Raw genomic sequence first — 19,952 nt, 5'->3', positions numbered from 1 at the left:
AGCACAACAAATGAGGCACGCCTAATCAAAAGCTGTTGTTTCTTTAGTCCTGTTGTCATTAGAATTAAACGAGCATCTCTTTCAGATTCATCAAACAAAACCTAACCATCTTGAGCTTGTTGACAGTGCAGTGCTTCACTGGAAGTTATATCCATACCTGAGCTGATGTTCACCTGAGTTAATGATATTTTTAGCTAGAGTTAACAAGTCTGCAGGGCTGTGAAATGGGAGCTATGTGATCCAGAGCAGCTAACAAAGTGCAGAATTGCAGAAGAAAGGGTATCTTGATTAGTGGAAGTCCAGAGCATTGGCAGAGGAGAGAGGGTCGTTAACACCTGTGGACTGCAGAGTTTAGAAGGGATCGGGGAGATTATGAGCCATGAAGTCAATTAAATCCTGCAGGGCTGCCTGAATAGAAATGCTGCAGCCACTGCCATGCAGTTGGTTTTAACTTTGCATGGAGCGGGAATCCAAGAGGGCTGCAGTTGCACCCGCTCGAGATCCGCCACTGCCCCGTGAACTTTGGAGAGAGGTGGTGGCCACGAAGTCAGGTAGAAAGCAGGGCGGGGTGGCATGTTAGAGACTCATTAGTACCCTGGAAGTCTTTTATCTCCATAAGCACCATCCTACTGAGAGCCTGATTTTACAGCCCGGAGCAGCGTTCTTGCATGTTCTGCATGATAAAGAAGGCAGAGCTGCAACAAAGGTGCTTATTCCCTGGAAGACGGCTTGTTTGTGGAAACTTTTTTTCCCCTTTTCTTCACAGCTGAGAATCAGCTTGTTCATGCTGAGACAAGCCTCATTTTCCACAGTAGGCACGGCCTGAATATAGCCTCCCAGCTGCTCGGTGACTCACTGGGCGGCTCCTACAAGATCCTGTGAAACATCAGGGGAGGCCCGGGGTTCCCTCCCTCTCGTCGGCGTTGCTGCAGTCCTGGGCACCACTGTGCGTCCTGGGACAGGCATGCAGGCCCCGTGCCTCTGAACAACGCAGTCAGACCATTTATCCTGACTCACAGCCACTTCCCTGGAAACTCGGTGTAGTGGAAAGTCTGTGCTGTCAAGGCACGAGTCTCAGATCATCTCATTGAGATGAAGCTGGTTGGGAAGTTGGTGGCGTGACTTCTTTGTCAGCAAACACCAGCTTGTCCAAGCTGAACCCTCTCCTGGGAATTTTGGCTATCACACAAGCTGCTCGGCCATGTCTCTCTCTCAGCTTTTCACCTGGAAAAAATATCTTGATTTCATCCTGAGAAGACAGCGGGCATGTTTTGAAATCTGGAGAGAAGAAAAGCAATGCCATGATGGGAAACCTGTTTCCCACGCTGTGGCTCTAGGGTTCAGCTCCACGCTGACACAGGGCGCTGATGGTCTCTGTGACCTCGGACGGGTCACCTTGGGCTTGTCTGTAAAGGGAGAAAGGTTGGAACAAGTATTTTGTGCTAGCTTACCCTTCGGACATCCTTATTCTGTGCACAGCAATATTAAAGTGCACTTTGGAGACAGGTTAAGCTAAGCTGCACTCAGGCAAATTTAGTGTTGCAGAAATGCATCCGCACCGGGAGTCAATGTGGTGTAGCTGTTATCGCACTGAAGCTGTCATGCCAGCATACTTCCCAGTAGCTTCCCCACAGAGGAAAGCCCATCATTTCCCTGGACCTCTCTTGCCCACCTGGAGAAAGTACAGGAGTAATATCCTCTCTGGGCTGGGTCTCATATCTAGACTATCAACTATTCAGGCACAGATTACTGGAGGACTGATCTTCTTTCAAAACTGGCTTCAAATTGAAGGATTTCATTGCAAATTAAATCAGCTGCATTTAAAGGCATTAGGTTTCACCGTCTTCAGGCTCTCCTACTAGTGCTTATCACGGTGGTATCAGAGTACAAAACAGATAAACAGAATTTAGTGTCAAATCTGTTTTATAAAATTAGTTTTTTTATCTTCCTTGGGGGGTGGCAGGCCTTATCGCGGGAGGTGGTGAAAAATATCTGGCACCAGGCTTGAAATAATAAGCACACCTGTTTTCAGATGACTCGGCCTTTCTTACTCAGCGAACAGGCTTTGCTACGATAATATGAATTACAATAGGCAGTGTGTAAACCACAAATGCACGTAGGCTGGTTGGTGGTAGGCATGTGCTCAAAGTAGCAGGAATTCACATGCATTTTGTGTTAATTCTCCGGTGGCAAGGCGGGTACTCTTTATTCTGTAGGTTGGCACCACACCGCACGCCTTGCACCCCATTGGTTGAACAAAAGTCACTGAGGTTGCAAAATCAAGCACACAACAGTTAAGACACATCTGAATTTATAAATATCCATGCACCCTTCATTCTCCCACCTGGCACTCAGAGAGGCTGAGTCCTATGGAAAAAACCAGCATGCAAAGATGTAATCAAAGACTGTATCCTGGTGATTAGACTGGGTCAGGAAACAGTGTCTCTATTCTGTGCAGCGGTGTAGGGACACAGCCAGGCACTTGGGGCAGCTGCCTCGCACAGGGCACCAGCGACGTCCCGTTGGCATCGCTAACACAGTTGTGCAGCAGTGATGGCAGCTGGGTTTTTCCACCTCCCCTGAAGTTGGCGCCTGGGGCATCTGTCCCCGTTACCCCAGCCTGGTTACGCCACTGATTTTGTGGGACACTGATAGGTTGAATATTTTCCCCTTCTAAATAAGAATGGGATCCCAGTGTTTTCCACAAAAAGAAAAGGTAGAAAAAGCCAATCAAGACATCTTAACCACAGCATTTTTTTTTTTAATTTGGTTTCTTATATTTTCATCATGATCGATTCTAATACAAAATAAAGCAAATTTCTATTTTACGGCAGTAACTGTCAACATTTTTCGACTCAAGGCATCCCTCGTTAGACTCATCCCTCACTAGACTTGAGGCACCCTTCAGAAACTGTCAGCTCTTAGTTTTCACCTGTTTTTTGACTACAGAAAAATCCCAGAACAATGTTTGTTTGAAAGAAGTTGGAGACTGCTGGAGGTTCGCATGCTTTTAACACTGCAGACTCTTTTAGAAATCTCTGGGTTTATCTTGCGAATCACGTTTGCACACCTAATATTACTAACATTGTGTGGCACCCTTGAAAGGAGCTCAAGGCACCCCAGGGTGCCGTGGCATCCTGGTTGAGAATCCTGGCTCTAAGGTCCAAATGTTTCATTTTGAACATTTTTCTAAGCCAAAAATTGTTGAAGTTGACTGGCTCTCAGCAAAGATTTCACTGTTGACCAAGTCAAGCAAGTCTTGGTGCTTTAGGAAATTGGGAATGATAGCACTTCATTAGCTGCCAGAAGTTAAGTGAGACATGAAAAATTCAAAGGTGTTTAATGGTTGTCTTTAACAAGGACTATACAAACACCTCAGGTAGGTAACCCTTAAGTACATGCTTATCTTTAAGCCTGGGCTTAAGTCCTACTAAGTGCTTTCCTGAATCAAGCCCTCAGAGAGTTCATTGAGGGACTGCTCCTGTTCCACTGGAAGTCAAGCCACACTTCCCAGGGGCTTCGTCGTCTAGTACAAGGCTCTACACGAATAGGTTGACCCCACGCTGAGTTTTGCATGGAGGACACTTGGGTTTCTAAGTGCCTTGTTCTGGCATAATTACCCTGATACTAATGAGATTGTCTCGGAGTAAGCGCTCCATGATCTGACTCTCTCTTGTTTATGCCAGTTCACTAAATAACACTGCAGACATCAATCCATTTTTGTTCCTGGACTACAGGCCTAAGGGTATTTGCACTGTCCCACTCTGCACTCTCCCAGCCCCTTCACCTTCACCTCTGAGCTCCTCTTAACTCTCTTCTTGTCTTCTCAAGAACAAGAAAACCTCCAATGGTTTCACCACCGACCTACACTTTTGGATCGGCAAGGATTCCTCTCAGGATGAGCAGGGTGCTGCAGCCTTATACGTCACCCAGATGGACAGCCAGCTTGGGGGGAGCCCAGTGCAGCACCGGGAAGTGCAGGGCTATGAGTCGGAAACCTTCAAGAGCTATTTCCGAAAAGGCATCATGTGAGTGGCACAATTCCCATTCAGGGAAACACGTCATTAAAAATCATAATAAAGAGTCAGAAGATCCCCTGAGCTGAGATGACCAGCAGCTCACAATGGAGTGACGCGACTTGTACCACATCTGGCTCTACCAGCCTAAGTAACCTGGTATCCATTCACATCTGGATGACCTGAGGGACAGCCCTTGGTACCGAGACCTGAACTCGAAAACCCTGATTCTCCCCTTAGAGAGCCAGTAAACGCACCATTCAGAGCCTTGTAAATCAAAGTCAGCACCAGGGGTGCAATTCTGGTCTCAGGCTATTATAAATCAAGACTACTAATAAATCCACCAGATTCAAGGCAACTCTTGTTAGGCAATAGGGAAAACCAGGGAGCATCGTGGTAGATGGAGATCTACCAGGGAGTCGGGCCGGTAGGGGAGATTGTGGCAGCATTTCCCACACCACATTTTGGGCTTTTGGCTGAAATATGTCTGATTTTTTTTTTCATTAAAACCTTGAATTTTTCTTTTGGAAGAGGATGCTTTTCTTGAACACCTCTAATTCTGACCCTCTCCATTCTCTTCCTCACAATAGTTACAAGAGGGGTGGGGTAGCTTCAGGATTCAAGCATGTGGAGACCAATGTGTACAACATCAAACGCCTCCTTCAGGTCAAGGGGAAGAAGCATGTATCAGCCACAGAGGTAAGTACAAGTGTACTTCGTTCTTGCAGATCACCTGAGATGAGCTGCCTGTGCCCAGTGCAGTTGGTTGGTATTAGGACTGGTCCTTTCATGTGGAGTTACCTCTTGAGAAAATCTGGGTTAGATCTGGATCTGGCTTACTCCGGTTTTACACCCATGTTACTCAAGAAGGCCATATCTTTAGTTGGGTCACCCCGGTTCCACCAAAGCTAATGCTGAACCACTCAACCATATGGCCCTTAAATCTCAGCAGTGTTGCTGCTCATACTTCACGTAAGATCAGGAACAAGTCCTGGCAAATGCAGATCTTGATTTTTTTCCTCTCTTGTACACTGCTGTAAATTGGGAATAATTCTGTCAAAGACAATGGATTTACAATGCTATTAGTGGGAATAGCTGACAGGCTTGTTATTCTCATTCGAAGTCAAGGATTTCTTAACACGATCCAAACCGAGCCGGGTATTGGGTTGGCCTTCTAAGTAGGAGCTGGATGAAAACTGTTGGGATTTTCATGCATTTCACACTAATTCCCAAGCGGCTGCTACAGATTGAGGTATTTCATAATATTTATTGATATAATAAATATCGTACTATTTATTATAGGAGGGCACCATATAGCAACCTAATAGGATAAAGAATATTTTGTGTTGTCTTTTGAACATCTTCTCATTGGATTACCAAGACAAGCAGTGCATCCAGCCTAGGGCATCACATCATTATATTGCTGTGGCCCCTGTTATGTCTTCCCTTCCCCCTATCATCACATTAACCCTAACATTAGACCCTAATCCAGGAACAACATGTGCTAAGTTTGACACACTTCTGGTCTGAGTGTGTCCGTACAGTCCCAGGCAGTGCCAGGAAGAGCTAGCTCTGCACACACTGCTCGAGACCCGAAGGCAGTTCAACCACATTCATATCCATGTGCATGAGTCTGGGCCCAGCACCATGCTAATGGGGCTTACTGCTTCTAGCTACAAAAGCTGGCTTAGATATCTCTGCACAGTGCTGCCTTGTACTCCAACACGCGAGCTAGTGCATCGCATCCAGCTGCCTTGTCCCATGTTGGTGTACCCTTAGACTTCAGTGGGACCTCACAAAGTCCTGTGCACTGCTCGATGCAGGATCGAAACCTTGGATTACCATCTCTTGGGACAGGGGCCAAGGCCTTTCTGTTTGTCCTGAAATTGCCTGCTCTAACCATCTCTGCTCAAAGGACCTTCCTTCATGGCTTGAGAGCCTCAGGGGGTGCAGTTTTTTTGAGAGAAGGTAATGGCCACGAGGTCCAGCCAATTGCATATCCTTTCACAAAGCCCTTCACAGAAGTTGCAGCCTTTATCAAAAAAGCTATGTATGAACAAGACATTTCAGAAGAAGGATATGCAAATGCATTCATCAGACACGGTCTCCTTCAGATCTAAAAAAAACCCAAGTTGCGTTTCCCACTCATTTCATACATGAAAAACAGCGTCGCTGATAGTGATGGAATTTGCATAGAAAAATGAACACATTGTTTCTGCCCACTGCTGTTTCCCCAGAAGTCGGTTTTCTATCTCTCTCCTTGTTCCCTGCTAACACCAGCTGTTTTGGTCTCTTGTTACAGGTGGATCTGTCTTGGGACAGTTTCAACAGGGGGGATGTCTTCCTGCTGGACCTTGGCAAGGTGCTGATCCAGTGGAACGGGCCTGAATGCAACAACGCTGAGAAGTCCAGGGTCAGTTACAACCTCCCCCTTGGGTTTATTTGGGGTGTTTTCAAAGCTTGAAGAAAAAAATGGAGAAAAACAATGAACAATGAGGTTTGCAAAGTAGCCAGCCCACTGGCCTAACACTAACGAAGCATTCAGAAGCAGAGAAAACCCAGGTAGAGAGCTAAAGTAATCAGAGCTCTTGGGGAGGTGATATCCTTTAGTAGACCAACTAAATAGTTGTGAAAAAATGTCACCTTGGCACAGGTCTCCAAACTCCCATTGCAATAGATGGAAATGTGAGTTAGGGAGTTCGTGCCTTTGAGGGTCTGTGACTTAAGCTGCCCATGCATCGCTCTGGCTGTACGACAGAAAGCTAGAAATGCCACCAGGTGCAGGATCCTTATCTACGTTAGAGGGGGCAAGTCCAATGTGGGCAGCATGAGGTGAGCTGTTACTTCATGGCTGAAGCATTTGGAAATACCGCCTTGGTGTATGATGAGAGCTGTAATTCAGGTGCCTCAGGTCCGTGTTTCCACCTTGTGCCTGCATATCCCAACCAGACAGCATGTCCCACAATACTGAATTGGACTGAAATGCTGAAGTCCTGACTGTGTCCCTGATCTGACAGCCCCTGAGACCGAAGAGGAGCCTTTTCATTGGACTTACAACCAGATGATTGTCTCCTAGGGAATGGCTCTGGCTCGTAGCATTAGGGATGGTGAGAGAGGTGGCCGTGCCCAGATCGGCATCATTGACAACGAGAAGGATTCCCCGGACCTCATGCAGATCATGAAAACCGTGCTGGGGGAGAGGCGCGGGGAGCTCCGGAGCGCCACCCCGGACATGAAAGCGGACGAGCTGCAGAAGGCCAACGTCCGGCTCTACCAGTAAGTCTGCAGGAGGCCCCCGAGCCCAAGCTTGGAGGCTGCACGTGGCTCTCCCAAGCGGAGAATCCTTTCTTGCCCAGGTCTCTGTGACTCTTCACTCTGCTCGTTACCTCCTCTAGTGTCTACGAGAAGGACAACGATTTGGTGGTGCAGGAAATCGCCACCCGGCCCCTGACGCAAGACCTCCTCCGACATGAGGTGAGAGATGCTTGGGCTGTGCGGAGGGTGTGACAGTCATAAGGTTTCTGGGGCAGGGACCGTCCCCTTGTGTGTATAGCACATGCCCAGTGGAGCCCTGATCCTTGCTTGGGGCCTGGAGGTGTTATGACTGTGCAGTCATGAAGATGCAAAAGCACAGCCTTCATGGATTTTAGCCTGTCCAAACCATCTTTCTTCCGTCCCTCCACTTGCCTTTCCTGCCATGACACAATCTGAGCAGCAGGCCATGGGAAACCTAGGTTTTGGGTCACTGCAAACATTTATAATGTGGTTACTTACATTATTTTTGTACACTGGTGTGAGTGGCACTGGTGTCCAAAGCAGACAGACAACCCGTTCTCCCGGGGAAGCTGCTGAAGTAGGTGCTTTTATACTATCTTGCTACTGAGAGGAAGGAGCTGGTAGTAACCCGTTTCATTGAGCCAAAGGGCTACCCGAGGATAAAAGCACGCAGACAAAGCCTAAGTCATTTCCCCTGAAATTTTTCAGGTAACTCTTCATGGAGTCTAATAAGTGATACCAGTGTAGGGCTATGCATTGTGCATCTGCTCTGTTTGCATCAGTGTAAGAGTGTGCTTTATTGGCATCTGTGCAAGCATGTCATGTCTGGGCCCTTTGCAAAGAGCTGGGAGCTTCTGTATTGCAAGCTAGCCAGTGTCTTTAATGGGAACAGGCTGGAGCCACCCTTGTCCAAGATTGCCCACCCATTCCTTGATGGCCAATCGTTGACAGTAGATGGATGCAGCTGTGAGGGATGGCATAACCTGCCTCACAGCCCAAGATTATGAGCCCTTGGCAGTGGCTATGATGGAACTATAAAGAAAAAAAAATTGAGATGATCTGACCACAGGTAAATTAGGTTTGCAATTAGAAGAAGGTGTCTAACTCTCAGGGTAATGAGGTTGTGGAACAGGCTCCTAATAGCAGCAGTGGGGGCAAAGACCCTAGTTTGACAAAGGGGCTTGATAAGGAACCATATGCTGCCTGAGATAGCAGGGGACTAGGTTTGATGGGGTTTGGACTAGATGACCTCTGGAGGTCTCTTCCAGCTCTACTTTTCTTGAGTCTGTGACCCTGCAGGGCCCTTCCAGTCCATCGTTCTGACATACTTGGATGTGCTTCAAACCTATTTATGTGAATAGCCTCCTCTTCATGTATAGGTGGGAAGTTCAGGCTAAAGATGATATAAACTTTATTCCCACTTATTCCTTCCAGCAGAAACCGGGCTGTTACAACATGAGTAGTCTCCTGGGGGGGAGTCAGCTGCCACCGTCTCCTCTATTTAGGTTGCATAAGGAGCGTTCTTTCCCCAGCCCTTTGCAGCCAGTGGAAAGCAAAGACCACAGTAAGGGTGGCAGGGCACCATGCTCTGGATGTGTCACCTCTATAGAAATGACAAGGCTTTTCTCTCTTAATCACTTTTTCCCCTTTTAATAGTCCAACACTCATCTTTTCAGCATAGATGCAAAGTCCCTGTTGCATGCTATAATGCCATGATGCTGCAAGTCTGCCAGGACTTCAGGACCGCATCTAGACTAGGAAGCATCCTCCCCACTTTCCATTAATAATGCAGCTACCTTTGCACCCTCACTGGAAAATGGGTCCAACATTTTGTAGTCTACATCAAAAATCAAAGGACAGCTTGGTAAGGAGGAAAGAGCCTTGCCTAACTGGAGTATTTAATCTGTTTGCTCTGTTTTGCTTCAGGACTGTCACATTTTGGACCAAGGAGGTTTTAAGATCTATGTTTGGAGAGGAACGGACTCCTCCAAAGAGGAAAAGAAACAAGCCTTCAACCGAGCTCTGGTAAGCCCTCTGTTTCAAACAATCTGCTAAGGAAAGTAACTAAGAACTGGCCCAGGTTTCACTGATGATCACAGTTGAGCAACGATCAACAGGAGCTGGCTTGTTTTCTCATGTGATAACTGAATAGACAATTCAGGAAAAATGAGCTAAAGCCAACATTATGTTGCTTGCATGAAGTCACAGGGAACTTTTGGGAGCTTGGCCCCTATGGAAAACAGGCTGCTTATTTAGATGCCTCAGGGCCCAATCCCAGCTCTGCTGCAGTCAACAAGTCTTTTCATTGACTTCAGTTCATTTAGGAGTAAGTCCTAAACAAGAATAGGGAGTTGAGATTTGCAAAGTATCCTACAGATGTAGGGTTTGATCTTTCACCCTAGGGCAAGAAGGTCCATTCTTTACTTGAGTCAGCTAATCCAGGGTCAAAATGTTGTGGGCAGGACAGCATGCAGTTTTCACTTGAGTCAGTAGGTAGAAGCAAAGACCATAGGAAAAAGTAGCCTGTAAAAACAGTCTGTTAACCCAAGTCCCATGTGTGGGTGCCTTCCCAGACTCATAGCCTCTAGGACAAGGTTTCTGGGCCTGCTGAATTACACTTCAAAAACAATTTTGAAATCTTGTAAATGAGTCAAGCTGAGGGTCTTTGGAGTATGGGCTAGGTTCAGCGCCTGCCGTCCAGTCGTCATGCTTCTGCGTGCCTTCACTGAAGTCCTTTTTTAATCCCTCTAGGGTTTCATCCAAGCCAAGGGCTATCCTGCCACCACCAACATAGAAGTGATAAATGATTGCGCAGAGTCAGCCATGTTCAAGCAGCTCTTCCAGAAGTGGACAGAAAAGGATGAAAGCCAAGGGCTGGGCAAAATCTACACTACTGGCAAAATTGGTGAGACCTTCCCCAGAGCCACCAAGAACTGTTCTTTGTCTCCCTTCAGCGCCGTGGATCGGGAGCTGCTGTCTGCTTTCTTGGGGAGGGAACGTCTTTCACACTGATTGTTTCCAATCCTTATTGCACATTGTTCTTTTGACCTCTATCTTCAATCTTCTTAAATCCAATCTAAAAATTAAATAAGTAGATTTTGGACCAAATTTGGCTCTCATTTACTCTGGCATAGATCTAAGGCTTCTCTGATATCAGTGGAATTATTCTGGATTTGTACCGATGTCATTATACTGAATTTGGTACATTTTCTTCTGTTAGGATGAATATTACAGTTTGTTGGTTCAACATGGAAAACATTGATTTGACCAACAGTAGATGTTGAAGCTGGAATGAAATAGGTTTAGTTGCACAGATGGTGAATGTTTTTTATCAATGACAGGTAGCAATCCCCCTGTGATTTTCTTTCTTTCTCTCTTTGTGCTGAACGCTGAAAATGTAACCGTGTTAAAACGGAGCTAAACAGCCTGAAAACAAACATGAATCTTTTTTTAAGGTTAGTATAATTTTGGTATAGTATAAAAGTTAGGATTTTTACCATTAGTATCATTTTGAATGGAACTCATTGCGGCTAATCAAAGTTCACATTTTTGAAAATGCAGTATGATTGGCTAATGTTGTCCCAGAAGTCAGTTATCACCCAGATCTTAGGTAGTAAACAATAGGATATCTGAGCTCTTAATCAAATGATGCTCCCTTACTTATGGTGTGACTGTTTTGAAATAATGATAAGCTAGGTTTTTCTCCTGTCTATAAGAATTGTGTGTATATGTGAATCTGTGTGCATTATTTATGCTGTATGCATTTGCTGTGGTTACATGTGCAGCCAAGGTGGATCAGGTGAAGTTTGATGTCACTCAGCTACACGCCAGACCAGAGTTGGCTGCTGAACAGAGAATGGCAGACGACGCCTCCGGGAAAGTTGAGGTGAGAAGCACTTTCCAGACAACTTTCTCACCCGCAGGAAGCAGTTCTTGGGGCATCTCCAAGCAGACTGCCATTTAGCAGGCAGCAGCTGCTTCACAGACCTGGTGGCATCATGCCCTGAGGCACGACAACTCCCTGCAAACTGTAGATATTCAAACAGTCATTGTACATTGAAATACACGTGTATTGTTGTCGGGGGATGAGGGACATTTTAGCTCAACAAAGGAGACAGTAAGTTCATTCACTTCTTTCCAGTAAGGCAGATGGGAACATGATAGATAGGCTGAGGTTTGCTGGAAATCACGTAGCCAAAACCAGAATAAAGCACCAGAGAATCAAAGAGTTGCATTTTGCATAGACACTCCAGCTTATGCTCCAGCGGGTTTGAGAAATGGCTGCAGCGCAGTCACATACGTGTCTATCACACGAACGCTCGCTCCCTACCCCCACACACGCACACAAACACAATCCCACGCTCCTCACTGTGGCATTTCTCTGTAGGTGTGGAGGATTGAAGAGCGGGAAATGCGGCCAGTGGATCTCAAGATGTATGGGCAGTTCTACGGAGGTGACTGTTACCTGGTCCTATACACCTACCTGAAATCGGGCAGACCTCATTACATTATCTATATGTGGCAAGTAAGTAAAAACCAAGCGTTTGAAATACCTACCCCCCAAAATACAAAAAACCCGTAGCACTCAGACAGAGAGCCCCTGTTCTTCTTGGAAGAGCGTGTTCACTTCCAAGGACCCCCCCAAGCCATGTCTGCACTGCCCCCAAACCACCCAAGGGAATCCTGCTGTGAAGCAGAACATCCAGATGTGCAGAATCCCCAGGCAGGTGCATCGTGGTGCGACAGATGTGCACCAAGAAGATCTTTGTCTTGACTATGCTTATTGGTATTGTTCAGTGGGGTGTAAGGTGGCAACGTGGCACCCACTCAGGATGCAGCATGCATGGGCCTCACTGCAGCCCATTCTAGCCACTGTGCTTTGCAAGTGCAGAGATGCCCCCACTGTCCCAGATCCCTGATGGTCCCCTGGTGTGTCCTCCTGCCTCATTCTACACAGAGTTTATGCATTTCATGTTTGGAGGCGGTATCACTAGGATGGTTGGAGACCGGCAGATCCCATCTGTGCAGGGCGATGAACTAGACTATTCTAATCGGGGCTGTCTAGCTTCTACACGTTCAGGGGCTGGAGGCCCCATGGGCTGCACCAGCAGACACATGCCCGTGGACCCCTCCAGGGCAACTGTGGGACCCTCAGGCCTCACACCATGCAGATGCCCCCGCTTTACTGTTGCAATGTGTACCCACACCCTCCCCCCTGTTTCAGTGCATGCCTGCATGGGCCCTCCTCTCCCACCCCTGCACCTTGTGCTCACCCCCCACTGCTACACTGCACACCCCTGCAAGCCCCCACCTTTTACCACTGCATAGCATGCCAGCCCCCCCTCCATCGCTGCATCATGACCCCATGCAGCCCTAGACTCACTGAGCTTTCCCAGCCAGAGCTCCCTTGGAGCTGTAGAGGGGAGCAGCAGTCAGGCAGAAGCCTGGGAGCTGCAACTTAACCCCTCCTGGGCTGCCGGTTGGACAGCACTGCTCTAAATTTCCCTTCAAACCCTAGGATTCTGTGGAAATATAACTTTTTCTTTCCACTTCTCAAAAATGGGACCTTGTTCTCCACTGCCTTGCACTTTGCATTAATATATATGCCAAGTGAAGGCAGGTGTGCAGTTGGACACTGCTGCACACCAGAGGTAACTGCAGGAGTCCAGAGCTGCACAGGAGTGAGAGACAACGGTATTTAATGGAGGGAGAATCAAGCCTGTGATACATTTCTGGACTGCTCTTACCAGCACGCTCAGTATTGCAGAGTCCAATAGTTGTACACCAAACCTCAGGATATCGCATGCTTTTTTCCTTTAAATCCTCAGCTTTCAGAGTCATGGAAAAATGTGAGAATCTCTGTTCTCATGCTTGGTTTTTTTGTACAGCAAGTTATTATCCCACTGGATTGAACAGAAAAACTTAAGGATGCAATGCAAAAGGCTCAACATTTAAAAGAGCCCAAATGTATTATGTTAAAAAATTCCTGGTTGTAAAACTAGTCTCATGAAGACAGGCTCTTTGTTGATCAATGCCTGGGGCTGGCCGACCATTACACATGCAGGGCGTGATGAGACCTTTTATCTCCTGTAATGTGATACGAGGTATCTCTCTTTGGACCCTAGGGCCGCCATGCCTCTGTGGATGAAGTCACAGCCTGTGCCCTCAACGCCATTGAGCTGGACAGGAAGTATGCAGGTGAACCCGTGCAGGTCCGGGTGACGATGGGCAAGGAGCCGCCCCATTTCCTTGCCATCTTCAAGGGCATTCTGATCATTTATGAGGTAAGAGGGCTTTGAACCTATGAACAGGTGAAGGCATTGAACACCTGTGGGAAGAGGAAGGGTTTGGGATGGCACATGGAGAGTCATGGGATACAATTAAGAACAGGAGCTTTGAGTGGCTAAACCTTAGGTTATGGTGCAAACATTACAAGTGGTCTGACCAGGCAGGTTAAACTGAGGCATGCAGAAATGAAGAATGATATTTTAAAAAACCTGCAGCATTGGTGTAGCACTTGAATGCAGTGGGAGAGCTCGGCTGAGTGCGGTTGAAAATCCTGCCCAGTGTGATTTGCTCCTACTTCTGTGGGAAAGCTGAGAAATAGAGCTATCAGGATCCTGCATATGCCCCATCACTGTGGAATCAGCATGTCTTGAATACAGCTGGTGAGGATTTCCATTTTGTGGGAAATGTCTGCATTTCTACATCTTGAACTCTGCATTCACAAAGCGTTATTGATAGATGGTCAGGGGCTGGAAGGGACCTCGCAACATCATCGCGTCCAGCCCCCTGCACTAGGCAGGAAAAACACTTCAGAGCCAAACGCTTTAAAAAAGACAGAAATTCAGAGGGGGGAAAATCAATTTCAGATTTTTAAAAAATTTTTTAAATGTCATTTTCCATTTTTATATTTCTTTTTCCTTTGTTCCAAGACAAAGGAATGTGACTGTTATTCTTTTTCATCTAGACTGGTTTGGGGGTTTTTTGTAGGAAGTTTTATCAAACGCTTTCCCCCCAAACAAAAAAACCCCAAACCAAATCTGTTTGGTCATGAATTCTCAGACCAAATGTAGCTACAACTTGGATCTGACAACTCACACGTCTATGCTGTAGCCTGTGGCTAAAGGCTTCCTTTAAAACAATTAATAAGTGCACAGAATCATAGAAAATGAGGGTTGAAGGGACCTCAAGAGGTCACATCTAGTGCAACCCCCTGCTCCAAGCAGGACCAGCCCCAACTACATCCCAGCCAGCGCTTTTCTAGCCGAGTCTTAACAACCTCCAAGGGTGTAGCTTCCACCACCTCTCTGGGTAACCTCTTCCAGTGTTTTACTATCCTCCTAGTGAGAGAGTTTTTCCTAATATCTAGCCTCAACTTCTCTTGCTGCAACTTGAGCCCATTGCTCCTTGTTCTGTCATCTGCTGCCACCGAGAACAGTCCAGCTCCATCCTCTTTGCAACCCCTCTTCAGGTAGTTGAAGGCTGCTATTAAATCCCCCCTCAGTCTTCTCTTCTCCAGATTAAATAAACCCAATTCCCTCAATCTCTAGCCAGCAGCAGTACAGGGATGAAGGCAGCAAGAGGTGAGGCAGGAAAGGGGAACAGGAATGGCTTCAATTTTAGGAAAGGACACCCATTAACCTATAGCCTCTAATGTACCATTTTGCATGCTGCCCTAGGTATGGGAAACAGAGAGTGCAGCATCTTCCTTCTGCACGTCAAAGCTGGCTGGAACCTGCCTCTTTTGCCTGTATTACTCTGGGCCCTGAATTACCAGCAATTGCCAGTAGCAACTGGGCAGTGGGCTGGCAGTGCAGAGCTCTGGGGCCTGGTCCAAAGTCCACTGCAGTGACTATAAGGGCTCACGCTAACTTTGGGGTTTTGGACTTTGGACTGAGCCTGTGAAACCTCCATTCACTCAGGCAGCACACGGGACAGGAGTGCCACGTCTGTCTGTCTCACCAGCACTCTTGGCTTCTGGATCTATCACCCATCACGCCTCACAGTACAATTTTCCTCTTTTTAAAGGGGGGCACAAGTCGCGGTCGACAGAGCGAGCCTGAACCCACAGTCCGCCTCTTCCAAGTGCGGGGCACAGATGAATTTAATACCAAGACCATCGAGGTGCCAGCTCGGGCCTCCTCACTCAACTCCAACGACGTCTTCCTGCTGAAGACCATCCAAGTCTGCTACCTGTGGTGTGGAAAGGTAAATGATCCAGAGGCCTGATGCAGCGGCTGCAGCAAGCCGGTTGCACAATGCCCAAACCACCACCACTACTATCCCAAGCGATCGCTTACTAGGTGCATAGTCCCTTAGGCTTCAGTAGGACCTCCATGACATAATACACCAGTCTCAAAGTGAGTGGTAGAGTCCACCCTTTGATAATAGCAATATGATGACTAACACCTCTACCCTAGGGGACAAGGAGGATTGTCTCCTTGCAGCTCGGATAAAATGGCTGTTTAATCCAGCTGTTGGGTGGAACATACAATTGCAAATGTTTAGGCAGCTCACGTGCTCTCCAGAAAAGGGCAACGATGCTCACCAGCCATTAGCAGAGCAATGCATTGCACCAGGTTGCTTGTAAACCTCCCAGTCTTTTGCCCCCCCAAACAGGGCTGCAGCGGGGACGAGCGAGAGATGGCGAAGACGGTGGCCGACATCATCTCCAGACATGACAAGCAGACCATTCTGGAGGGACAGGAGCCAGCAGAGTTCTGGGTAGCTCTGGGAGGGAAGGCGCCATACGCCAACAGTAAGAGGTACAGACTGATTTCACTGGCTGCCAAGGGTGTGAACAGCTGTAAGGAGTCCTCTGGCCTAACAAATAAATTGCTCTGCCTTCAAAAGGGCAGGGCTATACTGCAGGTCGGCTGCTCCAAGGTGATTGCTCTTACCCTGTGGTAAGCAAAAGCAAAACCACAGTGTTTGAGGCCTCTGTGAAAGAGGGGTCAGTTAACTTAATTTAGTTTTCACTTACTGTAGTTTAGGAGTATGCACTTCAGCAGTTACAGCAGAAGCAATGACCCGTGGTAAGTCCCTGTCCCCTTAGTACTCAGTGTAACTTGTTCACTTGACCCTGTGTAGAGGGTGGAGGACAGGGCCTGGGTAAGACTTGTGAGGCTGGGCTTCATCCCAGAACAGGCCAGTGTGGACATCAGAATATCCCCTTGCTTTGGGCCTGACCCAGCATCAATTGAGTTTGATGCCAAAACATGCCCATTGTGGGGCAGGGGGACTGAAACCAGATCTGAACTCCTGGGGGAAGGATCATATTACAACCATGGCTGTGGGTCACCAGAAGGTTTATGAAGCTAAACCTAGGAAACCTTGACCTCTGCACCCCACCTAGGCCCAAGTCTGGGTAGGTTAATGTGTTTTGGTGGGAGACTTGAGACCCGATGTAGCTTTGACCTGAAAGCAGTAATCTTGCAGACAGAGGAGGGGGTGGATCAAGCTGAATTTGGCTTTGCCTTTTGGGATTACTATTTGAATTCGAGATACAAGGGGGACTAAGTGAAGTCGATAATTGTTCCGGTCCAAAGGATTCCCTGAGAACAGATACTGACAACTTTTGTCCCAGCTGATGTGTGTTGCCATGTAAAGATCTGATGTCTAGTGGTCACAACAACCACTAGAAGTTGAGGGTGAGTAGGGCTTTCTCATGGCTCTTCTCTTCCTACCGCATGTGATCAAGATTGCAAGAGCCGACCATGCGATACGAGCCCCGTCTCTTCGAGTGTTCCAACCAGACTGGACGGTTCATCATGACGGAGATAGTGGACTTCTGCCAGGATGACTTGGATGAGGATGATGTCATGTTGCTAGACACATGGGATGAGGTCAGTAGACATTTTTGCTCCCTGCAACAGGGAATGTGCATTTTTTGGGCTTAATTTATTTTAATCACCCATTCAAAGCAACGCCCTTCATCCCAGAGTCTAACAGTGCTTTGCAAAAAGTTAAGCTTCCCAACACCCCATTAAATTAAACAAGTGTTCTTCACCGCCGGTAGATCTCAAAGTTCTTTACAAATGAGGGCAATGTCATTAAACCCATTTAACAGGTGGGGAAACTGATCACGGAGAGGGATGTGAATTGCCTGAGGTCACCCAGCAGGGCAGCAGCAGAGTTGGGAACAGAACCAAGGACTCTCTGACGAGTGAGGGAGGATATTTCAGACTCATTCTGCAAATCAGAAAGCAGGCATTAAGTCCAGGGTTTTCAAAGGGACATGCAAGAGGTTGGCTCTCAAGCCCCTGGAGTAGCATTGTCAGGGCCACCACCCAGATCCAGAAGTCCATACACCAGTCTCAGCTATAATGCCAGAGGGAGCCATTAAATCATTTAATGACATGGCCTGTTCCAGGGGATAGATGTCCACTACCCAAGCTGGCCTGGGTCTGGTGAGACACTGCTTGCAGGAGCACATACACACAACCAGTCCTGGAAGGGCTGCCTGTAGGTTTCCAAGGACAGAGGTATGGTGCTCACGCACGATTGGGAACATCAAAGACGGGACAATGTCAGTAAGGCTGAATTATCAGGGCTGGTGGCATGTGAAGTATTGTTTAGAAGGTGATACACAAACCAGTAAGGTTTAAAGGCTACCATCTTAGGGTATCTCCCTGCCAGCCCATGCAGGAGGCCATATTCCCCTTCACCCATGAGTTGGTATCTAATGCTACTGACAAGCTAGTACCAAAGCTGAGGATTTTTCTCTCCCATGCTGCATTGCCAGAGAAATGAGTGGACCAAAGAGGTCAGCACTTAATCTGCGCAGGCTAGCACCAGGATTTGGATTTCAAAGCCACAAGTGCTATTTGAATGGGACATGCACAAAGGTGGGATGTTACCAAAGTAGAGCTGGGGAATAGATCCTTTCTGGTGTTAAGTTCAACCTACAACAGTTGGACTGTTTCCAACATATGCACACTGTATCCAACCACTTCAATATGGACCCTGAAATTTGGGAGGTTTAAACTCACCAGTGGAGCATCCGGGGGCAATTTTAACACTGCATCACCTGAAGTGTGCCTGCCACTCTGAGTCTCTTTATCTGCAGCTGAGGCCAGTTTGGTGTCACCCACCTCTTGCATAATGAGCTCCTCGGACCCACGACCAGGTTTGCATCATATAACGTACATTATACATAATATACATTCTGGTTCCAAAACCAATTTGACCAGTGCTGTGAGCTACTGATGAAGCAGGTCAGCCGTGCTGCATCCAAGTCACAGGCTACATTCAGACTTCCCATTATCACGTTATGCGTAGGGAGGGAGAGAAACTGTCCAGGATCTTCAGGGGGTTCTTACTATCGACTTATCTTTGTCTTCATCGCTGTAGATTTTCCTGTGGATTGGCAAAGCCTCCAATGCCTATGAAAAGAATGAGACCGTTACCGCGGCCAAGGAATATCTGAAGACGCATCCTGCTGGAAGAGATTTAGCCATTCCAATAGTGATCGTGAAACAAGGCCTGGAGCCTCTCACCTTCACAGGCTGGTTCAATGCTTGGGACCCATATAAGTGGAGCGTAAGTTATTGGGAAACCTGGGTGTGTTCATCCCTGAACATTTCATGTGTAGACGTATCAATGGGTAGCATAGATGTCTACTGCGTATAGTTATAATGTCACTTGTCTGCTGTGACAGATAGATCAGGTTGCGGTATTTTTGTGAACTTTTGTCGCTTGGACAAAAACAATCTTGAATAGCAATAGAGCTGAAATAGAAAGGTTTGCATTCAAAAGTTTTTGAAGGTAGCCAAATTTCATCAAAAGCCTAAACTCACAAACGGATAGCCTTGTTCAGTGGAAGTAGGGGGAATGTGTGTGGGGAGGGGAGTCTTTTAACATACACACCTCGCATTTTGACTAAAAATTAAGAAAACGTTTGTCAACATTTTCAAAGAAAAGGTATTTCCCAACTAGCTTTAATGAGAAGTGTGGGTCAGGTTTTGTGCCCTTTGCATGGGTTACAGACAAGGTCCGAACAATTCTCGTGGTTAGGTTTTTCTCGTGGACCTCTCGCAAGAGGGGCTGAGCTCCTGCAAATAGTGATTTACATCCCTCGCCGTGGGGCCGCTACTCTAGATTTCAAACAGGGTTACAGATTGCTATTATTACTCTGCTATATATCAAGGCAAACCTGCAGAACAAGCACAGGGCCAAACAAAAAAAAAGTCATTTTTTTCCCTCTTTCAGAATACCCAAAAAAACTGTTCCCTTAACGTTATGTGGGCAGTGAAGTGATTCATTAGTGTTGCACTGGGGGGCTGTGACAGAGCCAAAAATGGAGTCCAGGTCTCCTGGTTTTCAGCCAGGTGCTGCAGAAGTCTGTCATCCTGTCATCTGTATCTCCCCAAAGCCCAGCGGTGCAGTGGAAGTGAGGACTGAGGTGCATTTGAGATGAATAAGGATCTCAAAGTGTGCAGTTTTTCCAAAGCTCATGCTACTTTGCAAACCTTGGAGGGCATTTCTATACTGCATACACATTGCTAGCCTAGGTTGAGCTGTGTGCTACTGTGGCCACACTGCTTCCAATACCTGATCTGGCTCGGGTATCTCTACCCTGAACCGCAGTGAGCACAGGGAAGATACCCCAAGACCTGGGAGACTTTTAAAAAAAATGAATAAAGTAGAAAATACTAC

The 19,952-nt window shown here is 47.1% G+C and overlaps 1 protein-coding gene across 1 annotated transcript in view; it reads left to right on the top strand.

Annotated features, from left to right (window-relative positions):
• The window catches only part of VILL (villin like), a 48,326-nt gene that overhangs the window by 20,270 nt on the left and 8,104 nt on the right, over positions 1 to 19,952 (top strand). Inside the window, exons 4-17 of the mRNA XM_019499381.2 lie at positions 3,832 to 4,028; positions 4,607 to 4,715; positions 6,319 to 6,429; positions 7,093 to 7,292; positions 7,412 to 7,490; positions 9,219 to 9,317; positions 10,044 to 10,197; positions 11,078 to 11,178; positions 11,680 to 11,817; positions 13,418 to 13,576; positions 15,324 to 15,503; positions 15,915 to 16,060; positions 16,996 to 17,140; positions 18,648 to 18,836. Of these exons, the coding sequence (XP_019354926.2) occupies positions 3,832 to 4,028; positions 4,607 to 4,715; positions 6,319 to 6,429; positions 7,093 to 7,292; positions 7,412 to 7,490; positions 9,219 to 9,317; positions 10,044 to 10,197; positions 11,078 to 11,178; positions 11,680 to 11,817; positions 13,418 to 13,576; positions 15,324 to 15,503; positions 15,915 to 16,060; positions 16,996 to 17,140; positions 18,648 to 18,836 (2,007 nt within the window). The remainder of the gene's footprint in view (positions 1 to 3,831; positions 4,029 to 4,606; positions 4,716 to 6,318; positions 6,430 to 7,092; positions 7,293 to 7,411; positions 7,491 to 9,218; positions 9,318 to 10,043; positions 10,198 to 11,077; positions 11,179 to 11,679; positions 11,818 to 13,417; positions 13,577 to 15,323; positions 15,504 to 15,914; positions 16,061 to 16,995; positions 17,141 to 18,647; positions 18,837 to 19,952) is intronic.

The sequence above is a fragment of the Alligator mississippiensis genome, chromosome 5, assembly GCF_030867095.1.
Source record: "Alligator mississippiensis isolate rAllMis1 chromosome 5, rAllMis1, whole genome shotgun sequence".
NCBI classification, from domain to species: domain Eukaryota; kingdom Metazoa; phylum Chordata; order Crocodylia; family Alligatoridae; genus Alligator; species Alligator mississippiensis.
Note: the sequence above shows the minus strand (reverse complement) of the source record. Positions and strands in the feature narration are given on the sequence as shown.